General features: G+C 47.7%; 2 protein-coding genes across 4 annotated transcripts; one reads left to right on the top strand and one right to left on the bottom strand.

The window, feature by feature from the left end:
* The first annotated feature begins 1,071 nt into the window (after positions 1–1,071).
* On the top strand, positions 1,072–11,776 carry cdc23 (CDC23 (cell division cycle 23, yeast, homolog)). Its single transcript, XM_061249182.1, has 16 exons — positions 1,072–1,210; positions 1,712–1,784; positions 2,105–2,242; positions 2,643–2,685; positions 2,914–3,019; positions 3,346–3,478; positions 4,275–4,452; positions 5,369–5,466; positions 5,799–5,880; positions 6,587–6,740; positions 7,094–7,213; positions 7,632–7,707; positions 7,823–7,884; positions 8,324–8,402; positions 9,213–9,332; positions 10,214–11,776. The coding sequence occupies exons 1-16, from the start codon at positions 1,104–1,106 to the stop codon at positions 10,379–10,381; spliced, it is 1,737 nt and encodes a 578-aa protein (XP_061105166.1). The 5' UTR covers positions 1,072–1,103; the 3' UTR covers positions 10,382–11,776.
* Positions 11,590–26,180, bottom strand: kif20a (kinesin family member 20A). Of its 3 annotated transcripts, none has more exons than XM_061249180.1 (19): positions 25,963–26,180; positions 24,709–24,900; positions 23,236–23,358; positions 22,791–22,910; positions 22,391–22,529; positions 21,254–21,429; positions 20,483–20,588; positions 20,174–20,386; positions 19,945–20,056; positions 19,526–19,600; positions 19,289–19,432; positions 18,563–18,731; positions 17,678–17,824; positions 17,256–17,395; positions 16,730–16,832; positions 15,765–16,032; positions 14,980–15,071; positions 14,226–14,363; positions 11,590–13,098 (listed from the first exon to the last, which is right to left on the bottom strand). In XM_061249180.1, exons 2-19 carry the CDS (start codon positions 24,889–24,891, stop codon positions 12,769–12,771), a joined length of 2,778 nt encoding a protein of 925 aa, XP_061105164.1. In that variant the 5' UTR covers positions 24,892–24,900; positions 25,963–26,180; the 3' UTR covers positions 11,590–12,768. The 3 variants fall into 3 exon arrangements, with proteins under 3 accessions (XP_061105164.1, XP_061105163.1, XP_061105165.1); XM_061249179.1 differs by having other exon boundaries at positions 25,984–26,180; XM_061249181.1 differs by having other exon boundaries at positions 23,236–23,355; positions 25,984–26,180.
* Positions 26,181–27,989: the final 1,809 nt, after the last annotated feature.

Genomic DNA, 27,989 nt, shown 5'->3' with positions numbered 1-27,989 from the left:
GGGAAAAGACTGCAGAAAAAATCGCCCATAATTCCACAGTCTTGTAATATGTGCTCTCCAGTGCAAATCAATACTTTACCAAACTCAGCATTCATCAACGGAAAAAACCTTCACATGTTTTCATTACACTGACCAGCCTATGTATAGGTGTAAGAAAGGTGCAATTTACCGAGAGTAAAATATAGGATTCACATATAAAAATACATCTATGGGAACAGGGATGCATGTGTGATGGTGGTGGGCTTGTTTCCAAGCTGAGCCGTCCAAACGGGGCAAATACAGTACCTGTCACCCCTATGCTGGGCACTGACCATTGAAGAGAAGGATTGGTGTAATATCCCAGTGATGGACTGGCATTCTGCCCAGGAAGTGTAATTGCTTGTCAAAAACTGTTTCCACGGCACAGAAGCTTGGATAGACTCTAAAGCCACACGGCGACTCATTCCTGAGCTGAAAAAAACACTCAAGTAATAATTGGATTGCTGTAATATAATCATTATGCATAGTCATAACATCATCACTGACGTTATTGATATTTGCCATCATTAAACTGTTTCACATACTCTAATTCGGGAAAAGTCATTGACGCTGACATTTAAGTGTCTTCATTTTTTTGTTTGTTTTTGAAGTCATCATGATTCCTAATACATTCATACACAAATAGACAAAATCATATATTGACTGTGTGGGGCATGTTCTTTGAAATGTGTTCAATAATAATTATATTTATTTCTTAATTCACTCAAAAGCAAATGCTGCTATCTGCTGGTCAAATTCGGTATACTCTCCATAAGCAAAGGATTAGCAATTCATTATCATAAACTAAAAATATAGTACTGTTGTAGTGTCAAAGGGTTTGCACACTTTCCCTGTGTGTACTAGCAATGAAAACTTGATAAAACATAATTGAAATATTTTCCTCTCTGTTAATATTCCTTACCAATATGGCGCTTCCAATATGTCAAAAATATATAAATAAATGAATAAACTAAATGCTGCACGTCGATTGGACGAGGCGTACCAGATGATTGTCCAATAGCATCGGGCCTTGGGAAAACGCTGTTTCGTGGAAAGCGAACCAGGTCGCGGTATAGTACGAAAAAATGGCCGCGCTTTCTACTGAATTTGGAGATTTGGTGCAGATTAAAAAGCAACTTATTTACGTGATAACACTTTGTAGAGAGAGGGGACTCGTCCACAGTGTAAAATGGTGAGTTACATTTTTTTAATCACACAAATTTGGTGTCTCTTCTAAGTAGCTTGGGACCCAGTAGCAGCTGGTCGTGTTTGGGTACGCTAGTTATGCTAGCTAGTTAGCTGGCTAGGCGATGGAGATCTGTCACTTTGCTTCGCAGTGTTTAGTGAGCAATTTACAATTGTGTTGTCACTTAGTGAGTAATTCAGAGTGCTGGTTGGGTGCAATTTTCGAAATGAACATGTATTATTTACAGAGAGTATTTGGCCTGTTAGCCAGCTAGCTACCTTAGCTGAGCATCTGTGCAGTTTCAACATTTAGCTCAATGTAGTTTCTGTAAGTTAACTGTTAGCTAACATCTAGTAACGCTCTTCATGTTAATACGTAATTTCAAATAAAAACCGTACCTGCATTAAATGGTTTGCTAACTGGCTCAGTTCATTAGTTAATCTATATCTTCTTCAGTGAGGAGAATTCTGCATTTCTATTTCTGGATGTTGACGTAATTGTTTTCAGGGCGTCAGAGTTGGCGTTTGCCTTGAACCCGCTCCCCATGAATGAGCTGCCCCCTCCTCCTCCCTTCACTGAGGTACAACATGGGTGTTCTTCGATGGACAGTACAGTATTAGAGACTTGTAGCTGCTGGTTCTTGTGTTTTGTGATTATTTCAGTCAGTCAATAGTTCACTGCAACAGGTGAAGTGTAACGGTAATGACATGATGAATTGAGGTAATTTATGAAACTATCAAAACAAAAAAAAGTGAATCACAGGAAAAGGTGGAAATATATATTTTTTTCTAGGCAGAAAGCAGAAATGTGTGTCGATCATGTCGTGTCTTGTGTAGAATGCTAGTGTTTCCAGATCACACAGTGTGCTGTGCAGTTGTGACCCTCCATTTCCCACTACAGGAAGATGCCCAGGATCTGGATGTGCTGAGTCTGGCCAAGTCCTACTTCGACCTGAAGGAGTACGACCGTGCCGCCTATTTTCTGCGAGGCTGTCGCAGCCAGAAGGCCTACTTCCTGTACATGTACTCCCGGTACCTGGTGAGGATCTGAAATGATGGGGGTTGGCGAGCCACACACTTGATGAACTTCAGCTGCATCACATATCACCGTCCAATGATAATGTGCAGACAGATTCAAAACATACTCAAGCTTACCTTTTCATGGGGGGGAAGAGATCTTATATAAAAACATAACATGACAAGAGTGCCTTTATGTGTCCCTGAGGGGGATTAACTGTAGTAACACCTACATAAACATGAAGTGAAAAGGTATAAAAAAATATAGTTATACAACATAACACCAGTCGGCCTGTTGAGTGGGTGATACGATTGGTCGACTCGCAACAATTAATTGGCAAAATTGTATAAATGTCGTTAATAATGATTGTAATCTGCTCGCATTACAAATGTTTTTTGTCTCCTTTTTTAACCCCCTGCAGTCTGGAGAGAAGAAGAAGGATGATGAGACCGTGGACAGCCTGGGTAAGATTCTGTAACCGCCTACCTGTGACTGCGCTATGGTGATTGGCTGTGGCCGTTCCTGTCTGTGTTGTGATGGGCTGCAGGGCCCTGGTTAGACTGGGTTAGACCGTGTTCTGTGTGAACACTACCTGTAACTGCCTTTCCGGACAGATTAGCTGAGGCTCACTGTGACTGCGCTGTGGTGATTGGCCGGTGGGTGTGTGTTTCCTGTGCTGTGATTGGCTGCAGGGCCCCTGGAGAAGGGCCAGGTGCGGAACGAGGCACTGAGGGAGCTGAGGGTGGAGCTCAGTAAGAAGCACCAGGCCGGAGAGCTGGACGGGTTCACTCTCTACCTGTACGCACCTGGCACACCTGGCACACCTGACACACCTGGAAACAGCACACACGCGTCCCCTCCTACCACTCACCTACACGCAGACTGCTCCTACTCTGTCACCTACACGCAGGCTACACAGACACTCGCATTCTTTCTTCTACTTCTCTCTCTGTCACACAGACACTCTCCTTTCTATCTGTCACTCACACAGACTCTCACTCTCTCTCACACATTCATACAGATTCTCTCTCCAGGTTTTACACACTCATACATAGACCCTTTTCTGTCTCTGTCTCTCACATGTACATTCTCTCTCTCTCTCTCTCTCTCTCTCTCTCTCTCAGGTATGGCGTGGTTCTGCGGAAGCTGGACCTGCTGAAGGAGGCGGTGGACGTGTTCGTGGAGGCCACTCACGCCCTCCCTCTGCACTGGGGGGCCTGGCTGGAGCTGTGCAACCTCATCACCAACATAGAGATGGTACTGCACTGATTACTGACCCACACTGACTACTGACCCAGACTGTTACCTCATCACCAACATAGAGATGGTACTGCACTGATTACTGACCCACACTGACTACTGACCCAGACTGTTACCTCATCACCAACATAGAGATGGTACTGCACTGACTACTGACCCACACTGACTACTGACCCAGACTGTTACCTCATCACCAACATAGAGATGGTACTGCACTGACTACTGACCCACACTGACTACTGACCCAGACTGTTACCTCATCACCAACATAGAGATGGTACTGCACTGACTACTGACCCACACTGACCCAGACTGATACCTCATCACCAACATAAGATGGTACTGCACTGACTACTGCCCTGACTACTGACCCGCACTGACTACTGCCCTGACTACTGACCCAGACCCATACCTCATCACCAACATAGAGATGGTACTGCACTGACTACTGACCCACCCTGAATACTGCCCTGACTACTGACCCAGACTGACTACTGCCCTGACTACTGACCGATACTGATACCTCATCACCAACATAGAGATGGTACTGCTATGACCCACACTGACTACTGACCTGCCCTGACTACTGACCCAGACTGATACCTCATCATCAACAAAGAGGTGATTCTTCATTGACCACTGACCACTGACCGGATAAACTAGATAAAGATTGTTTTTGTACTTAAAACCACACAAACATTGTCTAATGGCTATCAGGACTATAAAATAAAACACTGGAGAGCTGTAAAATAAAGGACCTTTAAATATGTGGTTGTTTGTGCATCTGCCCCAGCTGAAGGCCCTGTCCCTGCCAGACTGCTGGATGCGGGATTTCTTCCTGGCGCACATGTACACAGAGCTGCAGATGATCAAGGAGGCCCTGCAGAAGTACCAGAGCCTCATCGACGCCGGCTTCTCCAAGAGCACCTACATCATCTCTCAGATCGCCGTGGCCTATCACAACATCCGAGGTCAGCGGCCCCGCCCCCTCGCGTGTGTTCGCCTGTCCCTCTCCCCGGGCCTAGACCGCCAGTGCGCTTCTGCTGTGGTACTGCCGAGAGCTTGTGCTGATTGGACGAGAGGCCTGTCACTCACTGACAACTAATAAAAACTGGGCTCACGATTGGAGGAAACTAATGTAATGACAAACCAACGAGCTCTCCCTGATTTAAACCCACCCCACCCACAGTAAGCACAGTGGTGCTGCTCAGTACTTATTGGAGGAGAGCTTGTAATTGGATGAAACTAATGGTACAGACAACCCAATGGACTCTATTTTAACCCACACCTTTTTCCCTTTCTCTTTGTCTCTTAGCTTTGTATTTTTACATAGTATTCATTTCTTCAACTGGAGCCATACTGCTGTGTGCGTCAGCTGTACTGTGTAAATTCAAGTTAAGTGCTTGAAGTTGAGTCATGTCCTGCCTTTACAGGCTCCCAGTGATAGACATTGATGAAGCAGCCAGTCCTTGAAGCCTTGCTGGCTGGGCCCCTGCTGCAGTCGGTCTATTTCCGTACATCCTTTAGTGCTGTACTGTACAGGAGCTGAGCACAGTCCGTACCATCTCCCTGTTCAACCAGCTGTGTGCCCTCTGTGTGCTGTAGATATAGACCAGGCCCTGTATACACTGTGTTCCCTCTCTGTGCTGTAGATATAGACCAGGCCCTGTACAAACTGTGTTCCCTCTGTGTGCTGTAGGTATAGACCAGGCCCTGTATAAACTGTGTTCCCTCTGTGTGCTGTAGATATAGACCAGGCCCTGTATAAACTGTGTTCCCTCTCTGTGCTGTAGATATAGACCAGGCCCTGTACAAACTGTGTTCCCTCTGTGTGCTGTAGGTATAGACCAGGCCCTGTATAAACTGCGTTCCCTCTCTGTGCTGTAGATATAGACCAGGCCCTGTCCCTGTTCAATGAGCTGAGGGAGCAGGACCCCTTCCGCATAGAGAACATGGACACCTTCTCCAACCTGCTCTACGTCAGGGTGAGCCCCAGCCCCAACGCAGCGGGAAGACGCAAGCACACTGTCTATGTGTCTGTCTGTCTCTGTCTGCAGGCTCCAGCCCTGTTTGTCTGTCTCCTGGCTTCAGCTCTAACTGTCTGTGAATCTGCCTCATCTTTCCTTGAACCTGTACGTGTTCCTGTCTGTGAATCTGTCGTCTGTCTGTCTGGTGTCAGATACGCCCAGTATTTTCTGTGTGTGTGTGTGTGTGTGTGTGTGTGTGTGTGAGAGAGTGAGAGTGAGAGTGAGAGTGAGAGTGAGTGTGTGAGTGTGTGAAGCAGTGAGTGTGTCTGAAACGCTGTGTGTCTCCTCAGAGCATGAAGCCGGAGCTAAGTTACCTGGCTCACAGCCTGGTGGAGATCGACAAGTACAGGGTGGAGACGTGCTGTGTGATCGGTCAGTGAACGTGCCGGTCTCTCTCCCTCCCTTTCTATTTTCTACTTCCTGTCTGATGAGGAGGTGGTCTCTCTCTCCCTCTGTTTGTCAAACAAGACACACACACACACGCACACATTCATTATCTGTCTCCTTCTCCTTCACAGTCACACACATTCTCACTCTCTCACACACACACATTCATTCTCTCTCTTTCTGTTTCTCACACACATTCTCTCTTTCACACAATACACACACATTCATTCTTTCTCTCTCTCTCTCTCACACACACACACACACACACATTACATTACATTACATTACATGGCATTTAGCAGATGCTCTTATCCAGAGCGACGTACGACGAAGTGCAGATCAAACACAAGTATAAGTGCGAAGAGGACCTGAGAGGACAGTACAGTTCTGAGTCCTGGTGTAAACATACAGATAATCAGAACCCTTGAAGAATACAATCAACTTCCAAACTAGCATACCGCAGTTGACAGCTAGAATACCCTGAGTACAACAATACAATAGCTAATACAAAAAAAACAACAATATCTATACAATCTATACATAAGTGCCATTACGGTCTATGGCATATATGAGGCTAATCATGGTGGTGAGTTAGGGAGGGAAAGATGTAGCCTGAAGACTCAGTGAGGTTGTGAGATGCCTGGTCTCTCTCCGTGTCCCTGTGTGACGGTGCTCTCTCCCCTGTGTTTAGGGAACTACTACAGCCTGCGGTCGCAGCATGAGAAGGCTGCTCTGTACTTCCAGCGGGCCCTGAAGCTGAACCCTCGCTGCCTGGGGGCCTGGACCCTCATGGGCCACGAGTACATGGAGATGAAGAACACCTCCGCCGCCATCCAGGCCTACAGGTAATGCAGAACTACACACACACACACACACGCACACACACACACACACACACACACACACACACACACACACACACACACACACACTGTTCTTACTCCAATGTGCTCTGCTGCCATCCAGGCCTACAGGTAATGCACACACACACACACACATACTGTTCTTACCCCAATGTGCTCTGCTGCCATCCAGGCCTACAGGCAATGCGCAACTACGCACGCACGCACGCGCACACACACACACACACACACACACACACACACACACTGCAGGTAACGCACACCCTGCACATCTCTCCACACATATATTCTCTCTCATACACACACTGACTCTAACATGCTATTGCATTGATTAGACACGCCATTGAGGTGAACAAGCGGGACTACCGGGCCTGGTATGGACTGGGACAGACCTATGAGATCCTGAAGATGCCCTTCTACTGCCTGTACTACTACCGAAGGGCTCACCAGCTCAGGTGTGTGTGTGTTTCTTTGCATGTGGCAGTTTTCCCTGGGGAGGAGCTTGTGGCAGGTCACAGGCCTTTACATTACGTTACATTATATTACATGCCATTTGGCAGATGCTTTTATCCAAAGCATTAACTACGATACCTGATCTACTTGCAAAAATGGAAAAATAAGCTGAGAATCCCTTTGGTGTCCCCTGGAACAATTCAGGGTTAAGGACCTTGCTCAAGGGCCCAACAACTGTGCTGATCTTATTGTGGCCTCACCGGGGATTGAACCACCGACCTTACGGGTCCCAGTCATGTACCTTAGCCACTACGCTACAGGCCACCTACTGGCACTAGTCTAGTTGCCCTTCTCTGTACCTGATTGTTGTATATGCATGTTTGTGTGTGATGTCATAATGAAAGTGTACTCTCTGGGCAGGCCCAATGACTCGCGCATGCTGGTGGCTCTGGGGGAGTGCTACGAGAAACTCTCCCAACAGGTGGAAGCCAAAAAGGTCAGCTCTCGCCCTGGTGTAGGGGCTAGTGATGTTTCCTTCAGTCACACTCATAGCATAAATTGAGCGCTGCATGTTTATTGTAATGACGCTCGCTTCTCCCCCTGTGCGGCAGTGTTACTGGAGGGCGAACTCCGTCGGGGATGTGGAGAGAATGGCGCTGCTCAAACTGGCCAAGTAAGAGTGTGTGTGTGATGGACCTGTTCAACTTCCTGTTTTATGCATGGTTCTTTGCATTTCCATTTTCTGTAAATAAATATGTTCTTGAAATTACCCAATCCAAATATTTGTTCAAAATAATCTTGACAGCAACTATACATGTGAGCATTGATTTGTACTAGACATTGATAGGAACAAGCCCTCCACATGTACGTATGTGTGTTGGCACAGACATCACTGGAACATCAAATCTTTCACTTTGAGCTGAGCCAGGTAACTAAATTTGGTGGAACCAGCTCCTAAAGCCTATTGACACAGAAGGAGCATTTTTGGAATATGGCGCAGAGCATTTCTAAGATCGGGTGAAGCGGTTGTGTAATGTTGTTTGGGTAATGCTACAGCGTATGTGCAACGTTGTGTGAAGTGTTTGTATAATGTTCTCTACCACTCTGGTCAGACTCCACGAGCAGCTGAACGAATCGGACGAAGCCGCCCACTGTTACATCATCTACATCCAGGACATCTTCTCCTCTGTGGTGAGTCGGAATGCCTCCAACCTCCCAATGCACATACGATCGGTGCCGTGCAAGCCAAAGGGATTCTCAGCTTATTTTTCCATTTTTCCAAGTAGATCAAGTATCCGAGTTAATGCGCAAGGAGTTTTGAGCTTTGTTTTTGATTTACCGATAGTCGCCAAACCTTTTGCAGACATTTTCATTAGAATTTCATGGGAATTTAAGGAGATATTTTTTTTTTTTAGCTTTTTCAACTGACCATTCTATTGCTTTGCTCTATAAGACAAATGAAAACCGACTGTAAAGTTTTAAGGTTAGAGCTTTGCATTTGAATTCAAATTCAGCTTTTCTTGGGTTTTCTTTTTATATCCTTTCACTTGTTTTATATCCTTTTACCTGTTTTACGTTTGTTGTTGGATAAACAAAATGAAATGGGGATGAAATGAAGACATAAGTTCAGCATCTTGACGTGTAGGGTCTGAAGATACTCTCCTTCTCCCTCCCTCCCTCTCTCTCTCTCTCCCTCCCTCTCTCTCTCCCTCCCTCTCTCTCTCTCCCTCCCTCTCTCTCTCTCCCTCCCTCTCCCCCTCTCTCTCTCTCCCTCCCTTGCTCTCTCTCCCTCCCTCGCTCTCTCTCTTTCCCTCTCTCTGTCTCTCTGTCCCTCTCTCTCTCTGTCCCTCTCTCTCCCTCCCTCTCCCCCTCTCTCTCCCTCCCTCTCTCTCTTTCTCTCTCTCTGTCTCTCTGTCCCTCTCTCTCTCCCTCCCTCCCCCCCTCTCTCTCCCCCTCTCCCTCCCTCCCCCTCCCTCCATCTCTCTCTCCCTCTCTCTGCAGGAGCGTGTGGAGCATGTGGAGGTGAGCACAGCGCTGCGGTACCTGGGACAGTACTACTTCAAGAACAAGCGCTACGACGAGGCCTCTCTCTGTGCCCAGCGCTGCTGCGACTACAACGACGTGAGTGCCCCCTGCAGGGCTAATGATCCTCAGCACTGTTTCTGCCCTCAACACCCTGCAGGGCTAATGATCCTCAGCACTGTTTCTGCCCTCAACACCCTGCAGGGCTAATGATCCTCAGCACTGCTTCTGCCCCCAACACCCTGCAGGGCTAATGATCCTCAGCACTGTTTCTGCCCTCAACACCCTGCAGGGCTAATGATCCTCAGCACTGTTTCTGCCCCCAACACCCTGCAGGGCTAATGATCCTCAGCACTGCTTCTGCCCCCAACACCCTGCAGGGCTAATGATCCTCAGCACTGCTTCTGCCCCCAACACCCTGCAGGGCTAATGATCCTCAGCACTGCTTCTGCCCCCAACACCCTGCAGGGCTAATGATCCTCAGCACTGTTTCTGCCCCCAACACCCTGCAGGGCTAATGATCCTCAGCACTGCTTCTGCCCCCAACACCCTGCAGGGCTAATGATCCTCAGCACTGTTTCTGCCCTCAACACCCTGCAGGGCTAATGATCCTCAGCACTGTTTCTGCCCTCAACAGCACCCTGTCTCACGCTTCGTGTACTGAGAAGCTCCCAGCAGATTTGCCATCGTGGTTAGTATGATTGTCTCATGGAGAAGACCACGATTCAAGGCTCACCTGTTCCTTTTTTTTTTTTTTCTGTTTCACTCACTTTTTACAAAAAATGATGAAACAAATTATATTATAACTCCGTTTGGGGAAAGGCTTTTTAAGTGAAATGGGTCCATTGGAGAAACTCGATTTAGAGGGTAGAATGGAGTTAATAACATGAAGCAATAAACGGCCGTCTGCCCCCAGGATGCAGTTGAGCGCAGAAAAGATGCATGGAGCACACTGATCTCAGACCTGTCTCTCCCCGCAGGCTCGAGAGGAAGGGAAGGCCCTCCTGAGGCAGATCTCGCAGGTCCGAGATCAGGGCGAGGGCTCATCGGCCGACCTCTCGCTCCCCTGCGTCTTCGGATCACTGTCCAACAACAACACCCCGGTCCGGCGCGTGTCCCCCCTGGACCTGTCCTCGGTCACCCCCTGACCCCGCCGGCTCCTCTCCCACCCGCTCCTCTCCTCCTCTCCTCCGTTTCATGACCTGCCCCCCCCCCCCCACCTGACCCCACGGACGAGTGCTCCCGTCACCCATGAACAGGTCCCTTGTAAATGTACCCAGATGCACGTGCAGCTAAAATCACAGGCAACCAAAGTGTGGGTGAGATTGAGTGTGAAAGAAGGTCGTTGTGAAGAACTACAGAAAAGCACGTTCGGATTTAGCTGGACTGGATCACGTTATCCCTTGTTGAGCTGCCTACCTCTTGTTTTCGCATGAGTGTTGTGCGCCTACCTTATCTCTGTCTGGAGCAGGCTTTCACCAGGAGTGCTGTTGGCCCAGAGAGGGGGGGGGGGGGTTGAAGTGGAGAGGTGCAGTATTAAATTTAAGTAGCCGGGAAGACCAGACTTGGGGCTCTACGGACGAAAGATTCAGCAAAACAGAACCAGCTGGCTTTCCTGAATTTTACGGCATTTTCTGCATGTGTGCTTATGTTCAGCCAATGACCAGTGTGTGAGAATAAAGAAGACCATTTGTAGTAAAGTACTACTTTGTAAAGGGAACTTGCATTATGTAGGTATGTGTGAATGTAGGTATAATTTGTGTGAGGATAAATGAAGTTGTTGATTTATACACCGAGTGGTAATTTGTCCCTGAAAGGTCCAAGTCAAGCCCTTCATCCACATGCTCAAGACAAACTCTTTATTTACCACTTGTGATATTTTATCATCTTCAAGGCCATCGATTGGCTCTTGCTGCTCCAGTGCATTCAGCGTAGTGACCCACGGTCACCCATGGTCTGATTGGTGCTGGGGGGATTGGATGATTGGTTCTGCCATCACAGGATGGCGTATGATTGGCTGCTGTGTTGCCAGGGGAAAGTGTGTTCAATTGGGAAAATGTTTCCTTTGAATGGTGTGCAACATTGTGCAACAGGCTTTGACGTAGGTTTTCACCCATTTGGTGAGTGTAGTGTAGTGAGTAACTTAGGCGTATGTTTTAAAGCCCAGAGAACGTACAGAAAGGCCACAAACTGTATTTCGTCTTCAACTGATCTTAATTTCCAAAATGGTGGACAGCAGAATTAAAAAGCAGTTTGATTTCAGCAACACTTTGGGCAGGAATTCAGAAATTCTGAATTTTAATGAATGTGATCAAAGTACAGAAGGCTTCAAAGAAAAACACAAACCAAAGCAAGATTAAAGTGAAATTGCTTTATATCTGCATTCATTTAACTGCACTGTCATCTCCCAAATTACATGCAAGCTTACCCCAAAAAACAGTAAAAAGTAAAATACTTGCTGAATTGCTGTATAAAACGTTATTGCTTTTTATTTTTTTAAATGTTGATATCTTCATATAAAAATAAAGTATTTCTTCAGGCCACTGACCTGTTCAGAGTGCCTGTAATTTCAGTCCAATCACTCCTGAGGAACAGTTGGTGCCTAAAGCTGAACAGCTGGGTTCCATCAGCGACTGTCTGAAAAGAGCCAATCGGTGCAGAGTGGGGAATGTTGTCGGGGTTACGGGGTGCAAAATCAATTCAAATCTCTCGATGGCAAGCCTCGCTTCCACCCATTATTCTTTATTATTTCTGAATACACACCCGGCTGTCTATAGTAATGAGTATTTATGGTGTCCTTCTGAATGGTAGAGGCCAATGGTTCACCATCTTTATCATCTCATTGAAGGAAACCTGCCACAGATGCTAGTTTTAACCATTTATTGCAAACGGGTCAATTCAAACCTTAATTCTGCCAACTGATTAAATTATTGCTTGGCGAATTCCCACAATTTGAACTGAATACAAGTAGGATTTATAGATGTTCATGCACAGCTCACAAAAAATTGGAAGTAGCAAGTTTTCCACAAAAGTATAAAAGTTCCCTAGAAAAACAAGATTTTTGGATATACATGGTAGTGTGTGCACAAGATTTGTTTTGCATAAGATTTAAAAGGTTAACATGGAGACAGAACAAGACACACAGAAAAGGGTACATATTTACACGAAGCTATGAAAGGACAGTGAAATCTCACTAAAAATGCTTGTGCAGCCTCTCCCAATGTGAAAACACTCCCGTGGCCTGGACACAAGCTCAGTGTTGGCGGGACGAACAACGGTTTCTTTCCACTCCCAACAAAAAGCAAAGGAAAGAGTCACTCATTTCAATCCCAAGCATTTTTTTCACCCAATGTTTTCAGCCATCGTTTTAACTTTATATAAAAAAAAGAAAAAAAACTTGATGGGACATCTTGACTTGATCCAATGACGGCAGTCACAAGTCAGTCTGGACAATACCCAAAACCCAGTGCCCAGACAGGGACACAGGTTGAGGGAGTTGCAGGAGGAGGTGGGGGAACCCTTCACCCCCTCAGTGTCAGTAGTTGGCCCTGCCGAGGGGGGTCTGCTGCCGGGACCTCAGGACGCGGGCGTAGGGCGTGTTCGGGGAGGAAGGGGCGAGTGTGGCTGGGACCTTCTTGGACGGGGTGCGTGCGGGGAACAGGGAGCGGAAGAAGGGCCGTTTTTCTGGGTGCAGGTTCTCGGCGTTGGGCCCCGCTCCCTCGCAGCCCCTCTTCCTGCAGGACCCCGGGGTCGGAGGGGCCCCAGGGGCCCGCTGCGTCTGCAGCTGGGCCAGGCTGTCCGTCTTCTTACGGAGGTCCATCTTCACCAGGAGCAGGCCGTTCTGCAGCTCCACCAGCGACTGGTCCTGAGCACACGAGCAGGCAGGGACGGTGAGGGCGGGGAGGAGGAGTGAACAGCATTGGTATTAGCGAGGAGGAGTGAACAGCATTAGTGTTAGCGAGGAGTGTCAGAGCGAGGAGGAGTGAACAGGTGGAGTGAACAGAATTAGTGTTAGCGAGGAGTGAACAGGAGGAGTAAACCGCATTAGTGTCGGAGAGCCAGGAGGGAGCAGGAGTGAACAGCATTAGGGAGGTAAATGGAGTAATTTTGAGATGTGGGTGATGGGATTATTAGAATAAATGGTAATTGGGAGATGGGGTGATGGGATTAGAGAGGTTAATGTGTAATTGGGAGATGGTTTCAGTGGGGTAAATTTGTAATGTGTAATTTGGAGATGTAGTGATGGTGTATGCCAGAGGCAGAAGGTCCAGGATTAAATAAGTGCAGAACGTGTTCATTCTTTTGTCTTAGGCAAAAAGACTGCAGACCAGGCAGTGACCAGAGAGAGAGAGGGGGACGGAGAAAGAGGAAGGGAAACAGTCAAAGTGAAAAGATTCAAAGAGCATAAGGTTTCATGTACAATGTTGCCCAGTGGTTCCCAACCCTGTTCCTGAAGATCTATGGTGGTTTTTCACTCCAGCTCAAACAAAGCACACCTCATTCAACAGAGCTGCCAATTAGTAGAATCAGATGCGCCAAATTAGGTTTGAAATTAAATCCTACAGGATGGCCGAACAGGATTGGGAACCACAGGTGCAGACAAACTCCATGGATCACAAAATCTGGCCCTTGAATCCAAATCCAGCCCTGGTTGTTCTCTCCTGGGCAATTAACTGTACATCTAATGCTACCGATTGTCCAGACTGTATTCACAACTGACTCTCAGGTAAAAGGATGGAGCAGTTCTCGAGGACCGTGATTTGACGATGATCCCTGCTGTAAAGGGTTAACCCTTTCAGTCCCAAGAGTGCCATATGGCACTAAACCTTTTCAACCAATCAGAATTATTGCAATACTTTTATTTTTAGCCCCTGTTAAAACCCAACTAAATTCTCAACTTTCTCAATCAAAGCCAAAACCCTGTGGCATTTGGGTGGGGCCGCTTCATATAGGTCTTGGGGGGGCAGACGGGTTAAAGGCGCGGTTCTGTACCTGTTTGGCGAGCGTTTCGTCGGCCATGTTGAGGGCGTGCCGCAGCCTCTCCCCGCCGGTGTTGCGGCAGCAAGCCCTCTCTGCAGCCTGCAGGCCCATGCCCACCCGCTGCAGGTCAGCACGCAGCTGCCTCAGGCCCTGTGACACGCAGGGACACGCAGGGACACGCAGGGACACGCAGGGACACGCAGGGACACGCAGGGACACGCAGGGACACACAGGGACACACAGGTTCATTGGCATGCTCTGTAATAAGCACAAATGTGTTGAAATGCACAGGAACAGATGCCGAAATGACAGCTGATGCTTTTATCCAAAGGGACTTACAGTTGATTAGACTAGGTAGGGGCAATTTGGGGTTAAGGGCCTTGCTCAGGGGCCCAACAGCTACACTGATCCTATTGTGGTTACACCAGGGCTTGAACCACCAACCTTCCAGGTCCCAGTCAACCACCTTGTCCACTAGACTACAGGCTCCCCTGCAGACGCGCTGTAGTGCACAGACACGCTGAACTGCACAGACGCGCTGTAGTGCACAGACACGCTGAACTGCACAGACGCGCTGTAGTGCACAGACACGCTGAACTGCACAGATGCGCTGTAGTGTACAGACGGGCTGTAGTGTACAGGCACACTGAACTGCACAGACACGCTGAACTGCATAGACGCACTGAACTGCACAGACGCACTGAACTGCACAGACGCGCCGTGGTTCACATACGGGCTGTAGTGTACAGACGCATGCGCTACTCACCCTCTGTCCCTCCTCCAGCTTGCGGTCCACAGCGTTGGTGAGTGCTCCGGTGGGGGCCGGGAGGCAGAGCAGGCCCTGGTACCGCCTCAGCTCTGGAGGGGTCAAACAGTCAATAATAATACTCCATTTCACACACTCTGCTCTCCCAGTGCATTCAAGTTGTGCAACAAGTCTTTTAGTCTTTTAAGTCTTTAAATCGTTTCTCCTCTCAAGAAGAAATTATCTGCTTGTTTTAAGGTTACTACCCCAAAGGGAAATCTTGAAATGAGTCACTCACCTTACTGGCAATATTATTATTATTTTTGCAAAAAAGTAATAGAAATGAGTCAAATTGCAAAGCTAAAATACTAGTTGAAATCAACTTTTTTTCTATTTGAAGTGTTCCATTGACACGGTCTCTTTTATTTTTACTTGATACAATTCAGGTGGAGTAAACTGCTGCAGCACATGTGAATGGTAAATGGTTCATACACACACTCACACACCGACGGCGATTGCCCTTACTGCCTGAACCATGTTGTGCGTGTGGATTTGAACACGCAGCCCTGCAGTTGCAAATTCAGCCCTGAATCCTCAAAGCCTTATTAAAGTGTGGGCAAAATGTGTTTGAATGAACTGCCTGTGTGAGTACTACTACAGTGCCGAACGAGGCTCTTAAACGCCATGCTAACGGCTAAACAGCTGCACATGGTCCGGGCCAGCGCGGTGCTAAGCGTGACTGGACCCCTGACCCACGTCAGGAGCAGTGTGGGGGGGAAACGGTGCCGTGCTCCTGGGCCGCTCACCTTGCGTCTTCTCCAGCAGTTCAGCCCGGCAGCGCTCCAGCTCCCCCTGCACCAGGCTGAGCTCCCCGGGCGGGGGCAGGGACAGGGTGGAGCAGGAGGCCAGCCTCCGGGAGCGGCGGAGCCCCTCCTGCTTCGGGGGTTCCTTCGGGGGTTCCTCCGGGGCCGCGGCCGGGGCCGGGGCCGGGGCCGGGCTGACGGGGGCCACGTCCTGGGACCCTCTCCTCTCCTTCAGCTGCGCCGTCAGATGAGCGATCTGCTCATCCCGCTCCTGAGAGATGAGGGGTTCGATTCAATTTCAACTTCATTTGTGTAGCTCTTTTCACAGCAGACTGCCCCAGAGACGCTTTACAGAGTAACAGAAGGGAAGAGAAATGGGGGAAAGGGAGGGAGAGATTTCTCCACCATGTTGCACCTTCCCTCTGAGCCTATCCGAGCCAACTGAGAAAAGCAGCCTAAAACAGCTTCCTGACCACTACTTCCTGTCTGTAGGCTTTCAATTTCAACTCCTAATCTGCCGAGAACTGTCCCAGTTTACCCTCTAATCTTCTGAAGACTGTCAACTTCACTCCCTAATCATCTGATGGCTGTCCCAGTATAAAACAAGCCTACTGACTACAGGCTAAAGTCCTAACTTATTTGGTGGTCCTTCCATACCCTCTCACCTCCAGCTCCTGGCTTCAGTACCTCTTTAGTGCAGGGCAGTGTGTGGTGTGGTCAGTAAGGCTGTAGTATCTTTAGTGCAGGGCAGTGTGTGGTGCGGTCAGTAAGGCTGTAGTATCTTTAGTGCAGGGCAGTGTGTGGTGTGGTCAGTAAGGCTGTAGTATCTTTAGTGCAGGGCAGTGTGTGGTGTGGTCAGTAAGGCTGTAGTATCTTTAGTGCAGGGCAGTGTGTGGTGTGGTCAGCAAGGCTGTAGTATCTTTAGTGCAGGGTGGTCAGTAGAGATTCCCCGTGTGTGACCCTCTCACCTCCAGCTCCTGGATGTAGTACCTCTTCAGGCTCTTCTGAAGGTTGTCGATCTTGTTCTCGTACCTCTCGTCCATCAGCGCCCTCTGAGTGTCCAGCGTCTCGCTGCAGGGTGCGGGATGAAAGGCACGCAGTGCAGTGAGCTGATGATGTTCCATACGCACAGGCACACGCACACGCACAGGCACACACGCACCTTCTCCCTACGCTCTCCATACAAGGCCCCGATCATGGTCAGATTAGCTTTGTTTGTTTTTACGGCTATAGGACAATATGTAGGCAGACTGCTTTGTTCAGTGAAAGTTTGTCCTGTTTTGTTCCAACTTCTTTGGGCTATTTTTGCATTTTGCCTGACATACCAAGAACAGGCGATGGGTGACCACATTTGACAATTTTAACAGTATTTTTTTGTTGTTTCTTTTTTCTAGAACTCAGTAGGTAGCATCAGTATTAGACCGTTCACTCTGATTTGTGCTAGTATTTTCTGCGACCGGTACACCTGCCCTCCCCATTCTCCCGCCCCCTTACCTGAAGTCCGTCTCCATGCGGGTGATGATCTCCATCATCTCGCTGCACACCTGCTCCCTCACGCGCGCCTCCACCTCCTCCTGCTGCTGTCGCTGCCTCTGCACCTCCCCTTTCAGCACATCAATGGCCCGCAGCAGCGCCTAGCAACCGCCGGAGGGAACAGCCAATCAGTGCCTCTCACCAACAGAATCAGGCTGGTTGTACTTGTGAACAGGCCAACCAGGAGTGACAGCAAAGCAAAGCAAGCAAGTTTTTCACAGAAGACGCTTTACAGAGTAGCAAAAGGGAAGAAGATAAGGGGGAATATACTAGCCCTAAGCCCCCACTTACAGGACTAACATTTAAACAGTGAAAGATTGCTACCCTGGGTCGGGATTCAACAGGGCAGTTTTGTAAGTGGGGTTGCGCAGAGACAGACTGACCTCACTGTCGAACATGGTGATATCTCCTTCCTCATCGCTCTCCTCCTCCTCCTCGATCAGCGAGCTGTCGTTGAGTTTGGGCTCGGCCTCACGCAGCAGGGACAGGATGTAGGCCACTCGCGTCTTCGTGGCCGGCCCGTGTACCAGCTGAGACAGGGATGGGGCAAAGGTCGAGGGTCAGAGGTTGAACTGCACCACAGGTGCGTGCCACACACAGTCCTCAGAAGTATAGGAATACGAACACACAGTGTATAAGGTGTGCCTGTGTGGCGATGGTGAAGAACTTGAGCGCCTGCAGTGTCTTGTCATTGCACACACGCACACACACAGTCCTCAGAAGTATAGGAATACACACACACACACACACACACACACACACACACACACACAGTGTGCAAGGCGTGCATGTGTGGCGATGGCAAAGAACTTGAGCGCCTGCAGCATCTTGTCATTGCACACACACAGTCCTCAGAAGTATAGGAATACACACACACACACACACACACACACAGGAAGTATAGGAATACATGCGCACACACAGTCCTCAGAAGTATAGTAATACACACACACACAGTCCTCAGAAGTATAGGAATACACACACACACACACAGTCCTCAGAAGTATAGGAATACACACACACACACACACACACACACACAGCAAGGCGTGCATGTGTGGCGATGGCAAAGAACTTGAGCGCCTGCAGCATCTTGTCATTGCACACACGCACACAGTCCTCAGAAGTATAGGAATACACACACACACACACAGTCCTCAGAAGTATAAGAATACATGCGCACACACACACACACACACACACACACGCACACACACACACCTCAGAAGTATAGGAATACACGCACACACACAGTGTGTAAGGCGTACCTGGGTGGCGATGGCGGAGAACTTGAGCGCCTGCAGCGTCTCGTCGTAGGTGGAGGCGCAGGGGTTGATGTTGACCACCATGCAGGAGCGGCCCCGCCCGCTGAAGAAGCCCTGCAGCACCCGCGTCAGCTTGCTGTCCCGGAACGGCACCACCTGGGGGGGCCGGGACCTGGGGGAGCGGGAGCACAGTGTGTCGTGTGTGTGAGAACTGCATACCCATTGCTCTGGCTGCATCAGTGTGTACGTGTGTATGTGTAGCGCATACTTGTTGCTATAAACATCTTGTGTAAAAACGTGTGGTGTATAGCGCATACCTGTTGGTCTGGTTGTTCCTTAGTGCAGTAATGCAGCGCCCCAGTGTGTGCAGGGAGGTGTTGGTGTGGTTGGTATAGGGTTGTGTGTGTATATACCTGTTGCTCTGGTGTTGAGGTTGTTGGTATAGTGGTATAGGGTTGTGTGTGTATATACCTGTTGCTCTGGTGTTGATGTTGTTGGTATAGGGTTGTGTGTGTATATACCTGTTGCTCTGGTGTTGATGTTGTTGGTATAGGGTTGTGTGTGTATATACCTGTTGCTCTGGTGTTGATGTTGTTGGTATAGTGGTATAGGGTTGTGTGTGTATATACCTGTTGCTCTGGTGTTGATGTTGTTGGTATAGGGTTGTGTGTGTATATACCTGTTGCTCTGGTGTTGATGTTGTTGGTATAGGGTTGTGTGTGTATATACCTGTTGCTCTGGTTGTTCCTGAGTGCAGTAATGCAGCGCCCCAGTGTGTGCAGGGAGGTGTTGATGTTGTTGGCCTCCTTCATGCGCTCTCCACTGCGCTGGTCCTTACAGCGCTCAGACCCTGCCAGGTCACACACCGACAGCCTGCACACACACGCACACACACAGGGACAGATTACAGGCTGAACTGTATGTGGTGGATGTGAGTACGTGTCTGTGAGAGAAAGTGATACTCACTCGCTGATGCGTGTGCCCTTTCCGCATTCACTCTCGGGGTGGACGTGCAGGATCCGCATTGAGAAAATGCTGTGACTACAGAGAGGGAGGCAGAGAGAGAATCCAATTTCAAACCATTCACAAGAATCAGTACGTTAACCCTTTAAGGAGTGAGATCACAAACATCTTGGCTGATGTAACAATCACTGAGTGGAGTTCTAAAATACAGAAAAAAAGAAACTTAATCATTTGAGGAGTTGTGGTTCAGGTGAGTGTGTGTGTGTGTGTGTGTGTGTGCGTGCGTGTTCGTAGGTGTGTACCTGTGGCTGGAATTATGGTTCAGGTGTGTGTGTGTGTGTGTGTGTGTGTGTGTGTACCTGCGGCTGGAGTTGTGGTTCAGGTGAGTGTGTGTGTGTGTGTGTGTGTGTGTGTGTGTGTACCTGCGGCTGGAGTTGTGGTTCAGGTGAGTGCAGGCAAAGCTCTGGTTGCGGCGGCCGACCTTTAGGATCTTCCAGGCCTCTTCAGCACTGCGCACCTGCACCCAGGTCAGATCTAAGAGAGAAAGACAGAGACAGATTTACCCACACACTCCCCACGACACACACTGCCTGGACTTCCTGTGTGTGTGTGTGTGTGTGTGTGTGTGTGTGTGCGCGCATGCGCGCGTACCCCTAACGTAGGGGTTTCCGTGGCGATCGTCACACAGGCGCAGCGTGGTCCTCTTGCGGTGCTGCAGGGAGGGTGGAGCCTCCAGCAGGTCGTACAGGAACTCGTTGTAGATCTCAAAGAAGGACACCCACACGGAGAAGCGCATCCCATCCTCCAGCCCCTCCCCTCCACTGTGGTACAGGCCGTCTGCGTCCAGACACACGCTGTCCGAATCTGCACGGGGGGGGGGGGGGAGAGAGAGGCTGATGTCATTCGCCCAGGCCGTCACCGTGGGAACAGTGCGTGGGGTCAAAGGGCGCAGCTCCTCACCCTCCATCTGACTGGCTGTGTAGCTGGTCGCGGACACGCCCCCGATCCCGCTGTCACAGCTGACGCTGACCTGGTGCCGGGAATTCTGGGAGACGCTGCTCTCCACCTGAGAGGAAACACGAAACAAAACGAAGTGGTCACGTCTGCTCACCATCGGTATGGGCTTTTCTTTCCATTGCGCACGCTGACACTGGTGTCCTGAACTTATTAATTTTTTTATTCCAAATTTCCATTTCCTTGATTCCTCCACTGGGAAGATTGTGCATGTTTTGCCTGACACTAGTGTCCTTGAATTTCTTTATATTTTAAAGGGCAGTGTAACTCTTTATATTAGATCAGTGATCACTCCAGTTCATGAATTCCTTCTAGAGAATCGAGGAATGTCACATGAATGGTTCTCATAAATGAAAAACATATTGCAAAAAGCGCTAAACAGGCACAATGTTCAGTTGCACACGCAGTTCTTTATTTAACTGACATCTGTCAGTTAAATAACCGGCATCTATCCATAGACATGCTTTTTTTTAAACTGACATCTATTCATAGACATGCCTTTCTGTAACCGACGTCTATTTATAGACATGCCTTTCTGTAACCGACATCTATTCATAGACATGCCTGTATTTAACCGACATCTAACCATAGATAAGTCTTTAGCTGACATCTATGCATACATAGGCCTTCATTTAGCTGACATCTGACCGTATAGTCGTTTATTGAAGTAAAATCTGACAGTACACAGGCCTTTATTACACTGGTCTGAGGCTCTACCTCCTTCAGCAGGTGGTCTCGGCGGATCTCCTCGGCCCGGACCTCGCTGCTGTTCAGCCAGCGGACCTCCTGGCACAGAACGGGCTTCAGGTCCAGCGCCCCGTGCAGACGACCCTGCAGCTTCTGGAAGACGGAGACCAGCGCCCGCGGGAGCAGCCCCGCCTCACGCCCCGTCCCTGGGGAGGAGAGAGGGGGTCAGGAGGGCAGGTGGGGGCCCCGTGTGAAGGTTTTCACTCCAACCCATGTGCTCAGCTCTCTGCATCGCTCTAGAGCTCAGGTAAAATGACAAGGCCTTAGACCAGGGATTTGACTCTCCAGTACCTGCTTACGAGGATGAATGGTGTAGCCATACTAAAGTTTGGAAATGTTACGGAGGTTAAGCAAATAACAAATAAACAGCTGACAATTTTAGTGGGCTGTACGCTATACATGTCACTGGAACTGTGCAGTGCATTGGCAATTACACACAGCCAATTAATTTAGCAATTAAAAGCTTGAGCCTGGAGCATTGGTAGATCATAGCACAATATGGCCTTCCTCCAGGAACCGAGCCTGATACTGCCAGTGTGGTTCCACTACATCAACTCCTGTCAGAAAATATATTAAACATCAACTGCTACTGCTGTAGCGTTACTACGCTCAGATTGGTAGTCAACAAAGTCTAGCCAATAACCTTATTAAAATGTTGTAGCATTTCAAAAAAGCAACAACAAAAAAAAAAAAACTAAGCGAAATAGAATGATGTAAAGGAATTTGGGAAATGATGTGAACTGGCACGCTCCTTTCTCCTTGTCTAAACAATAATGGTTTATTATAGACCCCTTTCTGTTAGGAAGAGTGTCCCCCCCACCTAAGCTCCCTTCTCCAGCAGAATAATATACTGCTGCTATTTTCTACTTATCTGTGTCTGCCTAGGTATAAAGATGGGTGACACCTTAAAAGTTTCAGAGAACTACAAAAGCTTGTATTTCTCTCCATGATCATGAAATAAAGCTGGACCGAGACTGAAGTCTGCGTAGGCCTGAATTATTCTGAACTGAGGTATTCCTTGACATACGCAGTCACATTTGAATGGGACTGCTGGGCAGAGACGGAGGCAGAGACGGGGGAGAGCTGAGCGGAGTGCCGTTGGCTCACCCTGGACGGTGTAGGTTTTGCCGGAGTTGGTGACTCCGTACGTGTAGAGCAGACGGTTCTCCCCCCGGAGCACGTCACGCACCATCTCCTTCATGCTGCGCTCGTAAAACTCCTGCTGGCTCGTCTCGGGCCCGGAGATCTGCACAGAGGGGCGACAATTCAGCGTCTGCACACACAGGCGCATGTGTGCAGGAACACCAATATCGACAATACCCATCCCAACAACATGTCATTCAAAGGAGTGCCTATACAGTACCCGCAGCATCCTTTTCTCTATGAAGGAGACGGTTAACATACTTGTACGACACGTGTGTGTATTGTCTGTGTGAATCTGCACATTACCTGCAAGCGATGGGTCTATGGAGGTGCATTACGTGTGCCATGAAGAGGTGAGCTGTACCTGGGAGAAGGTGAACTTGTGCACGTTGGGGGCCACCCCTCTCTCAGAGCTCTTCATGTTGTAGGAGTTCTTGGGGGCCCGGAGTATCAGGGTCTCCTCGTCCTGAGCGAACACGCAGCCCTGGGTGGGGAAGAGCGATCACGGGGACGTGGGTCGATTGCTTCTGTCCGGGCCACAGCAGGTTTGACTGCAATCACCAGCTTAGGCTTTTTCCAACCAAATTTCACTTTTGAGACTGAAAACCTAGTTTTTTGTAAAAGCCACAAGATTGGCCTGTTCCTGAAATTCATTTGCATTTTCTTAGCCATTTTGCAATTTGTTTGCAAGATTTTGCCTTATTTGCTTGTTATTTAATTGTTGCAGGAAATTGCTTTTTTTGGCAGACATTTTGTCATTTTGACCGAGGGAGACATTTTGAAACCAGCCTGTCAACCCTGAAACTCACCTGCTGTTCTCCCTTGTCCTTCTCCGTCTCAGTCAGCGGACGGATGCGCAGGTACACCTTCACCCTCTCTGAGCCGGAGTCTTCCTCAGCACTGCCACGCCTTTCAGTGCCAGATTTGGTCTGCTTCGTCAGAGAAGGGGGGGTGGGGGAATATCACAAGGTACAGGCTGAGAGATTGGTCTTACAGGCATTTGGATGATGGTTTGATTCCCTGCAGCACCACTACAGTTGCTCCCCATTGCCATAAAGATACCCAGCTTTGTGCACAAACACGGAGCAGCAATACAAGCTATTCAAGTTCCCCTGTAAGCGCTACTTGTCCATCCTGCCAGCCGTGTGAACGCCTCTCACTTGTCTTCTTCTCCGCCCTAGCTTCCCAGTGGAGGAACAACCTCCCCATCCCCATAAGAACTGCTCACTCGCTGCCCATTTTCCACCGCAGTATGAAGACTCATCTCTTCACACTGTACACTGACTCCTCTGCAGGAGCACCCTGGTCTATTGTCACTTGTTTCACTCAGTCCATTAACCCATTGTTGTAGTTTGTGTTTAATCTAGGACTGCTGCAGCTTTATCTTGGTACTGTAGTTACAGACCTAAGGTTCACAAATGAATAAATAACAATACAATGTAATTCTATTTTAATCCATTTTGGCACTAAGAAACCCAAGGGTGATGCAGCTCTTCTAGCATTGCGACAGAAAGCACACTCTGACCAAGTCAAACTGTAATTTTCTAAATAAAATGACTAGAATATTTTCTAGTAGTTATCATTAAAGGTGTGGTAATTGGGACCATTTGAGAGAGTATTGCGGTACGGTACTATGTCTATACAACACATTGATTCTATTGTTTCATGTTAGTCCGGCAATGTGAGTTAAATGTACGTTGCTACGATGGCCTTGTAAGTCACTAGTCAGCGATAATCGAAAGGGGCCTCTGCACGGACTGCTCTGAGGGCTTTCGTTCAGTTGCAAGCAAAATAAACAGTTAATAAAACATCCGTCCGAAGCATAAAGCGCCTTATGAGGAATATGGCTGGCGGTCATGGGACCAATCAGGGGTGTGGAAGTGTTTACACACAGAAACACCAACAAAGCCCCAAGCTAAAAGGGGAAAGGACATAAATTCAAGAGAATGAACAGATGAACGATTCAGCAGAGAAATTCAGGGACACAGACAGAGGAGTACAAAGGATGGGTGGATGGGAGAGGTGGATTCTTATGCAAATCGGGAATTAGGATGCGCTATCCATATGTTAGCCCGGTTTCCATTGACATAGAACAGGGAGTTTCAGAAGCGCCAAAAAGAGCCATCGTGTGTGCGATCAACGACTCGCTGGTGTGAGCCAATCATAAAGCTCTTAATCAATTAATCACATCATACACAGCAATGACTGTCTGGAAGCTCCCTTCGTTATAGTGCCACCCCAAGGACTCGTTCTCCCGTGACCGTCTTCACAGTTCATCTCACCTCTCGTTGAGGCGTCTGTGGTTCCAGGCTTGGGGAGATGAGCGAAATCTCTGGCATGGTTGCACCACGAAAACGCGTTCCCATCAGGCCCCCGACATCCGCCGCCGTGGACTCAAAAACCGCGGCTCCACCTTCTTCCTCATCCGACAGCAAACCGCCTGGAGACGCCAAGCGTAGAGCCATAGCGATAACCTGTGAATTCAGAGACGGGTTCGATCGTCACCAGATTACTTTTACAGTTGTGAGGCTGCAGATTCAGATCACTGGTGGGTCAAGGTTTTTTGTTGCAACACTTGTCATGAATGATTCGTAATATGAATAAGATGCCAAGAAAGTTGCTGTGGAGGAACAAGTCTTCTAAAGTGACAGTAACGTTAACATGTTGCCGAGGACAAGCACCACCAGTAACGTTACGATTACACTAGGAAACGCGTATGGGGCACAGACAACTCTGTGAGAATAAACGTTTAGATTAATTATTAGGAATGCATAACTACAGTAAAACATCCGAAGCGGTGTACAATTCTAGCCAATTCCGGAGTTAACATATCACATGCTGTTTCTGAGCACAGGGAGACACACCCGTACGATGACACGGATAAATATGCTGGCTGTGTAGATGCCAATTCAAACTCGAAAAAGGAACATCTGACGTTAAACCCTGCAGATAATCCCATCTCCGAGCTGACGTTTTACTTGTTAATTTAGCTAGTAACTCAGTAACAAACGATATCCAAACAGGCTAGCTAACCCGCATGCAATCTAAAGTTCAGAAAAGCGAACTTTCTAGATTTTGCCAATGCTAATGTTAATAGGCAAAAGCTAGCAACCTAGCTATTCAAAATTGGTTGGAAGCCATTCAGCACAAACTCGTAATTTCGCTAAATATAGGCATTTTGTGGCTGCGCAATACCGATATTGCAGCAACTAACCTTGGCTTAATGTTAGACTAGCATATGAGCAAATTATTACATCCCCATGGCTATCTAAAGTTAGCTAATACAATAGTCGGAGTATAATTTGTTTGTTCACCAGTCGCCTGAAAGTAACGTAAACTAGCTAGCCTACGTTACTTTCAGGCAAACCACATTACATGTTAGCTTGTCGAATAATTATAGAAAGCATAGCATTTACATGTATAACAATAGCGAATATTAGCAAAAATGGTAACTTTGGATTGCTAGTCAATAAATAGAGCTATTTTTGTTTCACAAAAATGTCACTCTTCTGTTGGTTAATTACCGAGCGATTTACCTAACCAGTGTCTTCACTTACTTGAGTGGCAACAGTCGAGCGTTGTAAGTAGATCACAAGGTAATCCTTCAATTTTATGCTATGTTGTAAAAGTACTACTTTGCAAAAAAATTTGCTATGAATACATGCAATACTTTAAACTAACGAAACTGTTAAATCCCCTGTTCTGCATGTAATCTCTGGTCACAAGCTCTTACTACCGTCTGAGGTGAAGTGTACCGCTGTGTTTGAACCAACCAATTCAAACATCGCGCCCGTACCGCATGACCAATCAACGCACAAGATGTATGTAACTGTAGACCAATGCCAACGACGGATGTAATGTTGTTCAATACAACCAATAAGAGCGTAGCACTCCTCGGCATGTCGCGGCAGGTTGTTAGATAGACCGGTCAGGCGTTGAAAATACAGTTCTATGAAGTTTATAAAAAATAAAATGAAAACAAGAAATTAAGAAAAAAAAAACATAAAAAAACGGGAGAGCAGAGAACATCAGATTAATTCTCAGGAATGCAAAAGAGCAATGTCACTAAGGAAGAACCTAGCCCCATTTATAACCAATACAGACATTTGTTGAACATACAACGCAAAAAAGTAGTGCAACGTATTTTTACACGGCTTTATCGAACCCCTGGACTAAGAGCCTTGCTGAGTGGGTGATGAGGAAAGTGTTCATAATCTGGACGTTGTACAGGAATAATCTGCACGCCCATCATAACCACCATGATGTTCTGACAGAGGGACAGTTTGTTGTCCAGTACCACTACCAAGTTTGAGATCAGATGAAGAGGGCAACTCAAGCAGGCAAAGGTCAAGCAGGGAATTACAGCATCTGTTTTAGCCAAGTTGAGCTTGAGGTGATGGTTTGCCATCCAGCTCAAAATGTTTTACAGGCAAATTTAAATGTGTGCTAAAATCTGTGTATTGAAGGAGAGAAAGAGATGTTTGTCATCACTGCCATGATATAGTAACACCAGGTTAACAATATGTAGGCTCAGATGCCTTTAGCCACAGAGCATAGGTCTGTATGTGAAATGGCTAATGTCCTGACAACAAACACAATTATGAATATCCTTCCTGCTGTGGGAGAAAACAAAGTTTGAAGTGTGGGAAGTGTTGTTCAACATTTATCTTGATAAACCTGATTTCAAATCGTGTGGACTGGAAATGTAAGCCTTTCGGAAAATAATGGTCATGTTAAGGAAATAAACAAAGACCAACATTATCAACAGCATGAATAGCCTTCATGTCTGCCCTTGCTCCAGAATGAATGCATTGTTTTGTGGTCCCTGAATGCCTTAGGATATAATTCTTGCATTCAGTGCAGTGATTTATAAAGTCAAGTAGGAAACATAAATTAAAATGATACCGTGTGAGTGGAGTGGTTAGTGGGTGACAGCTACAAGAACTGAGCAATGAACACGCAGAAAAATGACTAAATAGTAAAACTCCTATTTACCATATAGGGACTTTTTTAATATTTGTTAAGGCTCAGCTTCGCACTGAACCTGGAATTGCCATCTTTATCAGCTTGAACTCACGACCCTGAGATTAAGAGTCTCATGCTCTACCGACTAGTCTACTGAGAGTCTCATGCTAGCCTGGTCAGATGCTTCTGCTGAGGAGCAGGTGCTGCTGCGGAAGGTCTCTGTGCGTTCAGCGGTTTACTGAGAGGGTCCCCAACCAGGGACTCATTTCTTATGGTCTGAGCTCACTTAACCACAGCGGTTCTGAACGGTCATGAACCATGAACCACAGAACCATGTTGAGAAATGCAAAACTTTGATGATGCTCAGGTCGCAAGGAGCAGTCTTCACCCTGTGAATGTGAATTGAGGAAGAATAAACATTCAGCAAGCAAAGACAAGAATCTGTATTGACATTTTTTTTGGCACAGTAATTTACATGGCACAGAACAGGCAAGGCCGCACAAGGAATGGATAACAGCGCCAATGGCAGTCCTCTGGCATTATTGCTCCCTATGGTTGTAGGTGTACTATTACCTCCCCAGAAGCTTATTTGGGTCTT

The sequence above is a fragment of the Conger conger genome, chromosome 7 (assembly GCF_963514075.1).
Source record: "Conger conger chromosome 7, fConCon1.1, whole genome shotgun sequence".
Taxonomy (NCBI): domain Eukaryota; kingdom Metazoa; phylum Chordata; class Actinopteri; order Anguilliformes; family Congridae; genus Conger; species Conger conger.
Note: the sequence above shows the minus strand (reverse complement) of the source record. Positions and strands in the feature narration are given on the sequence as shown.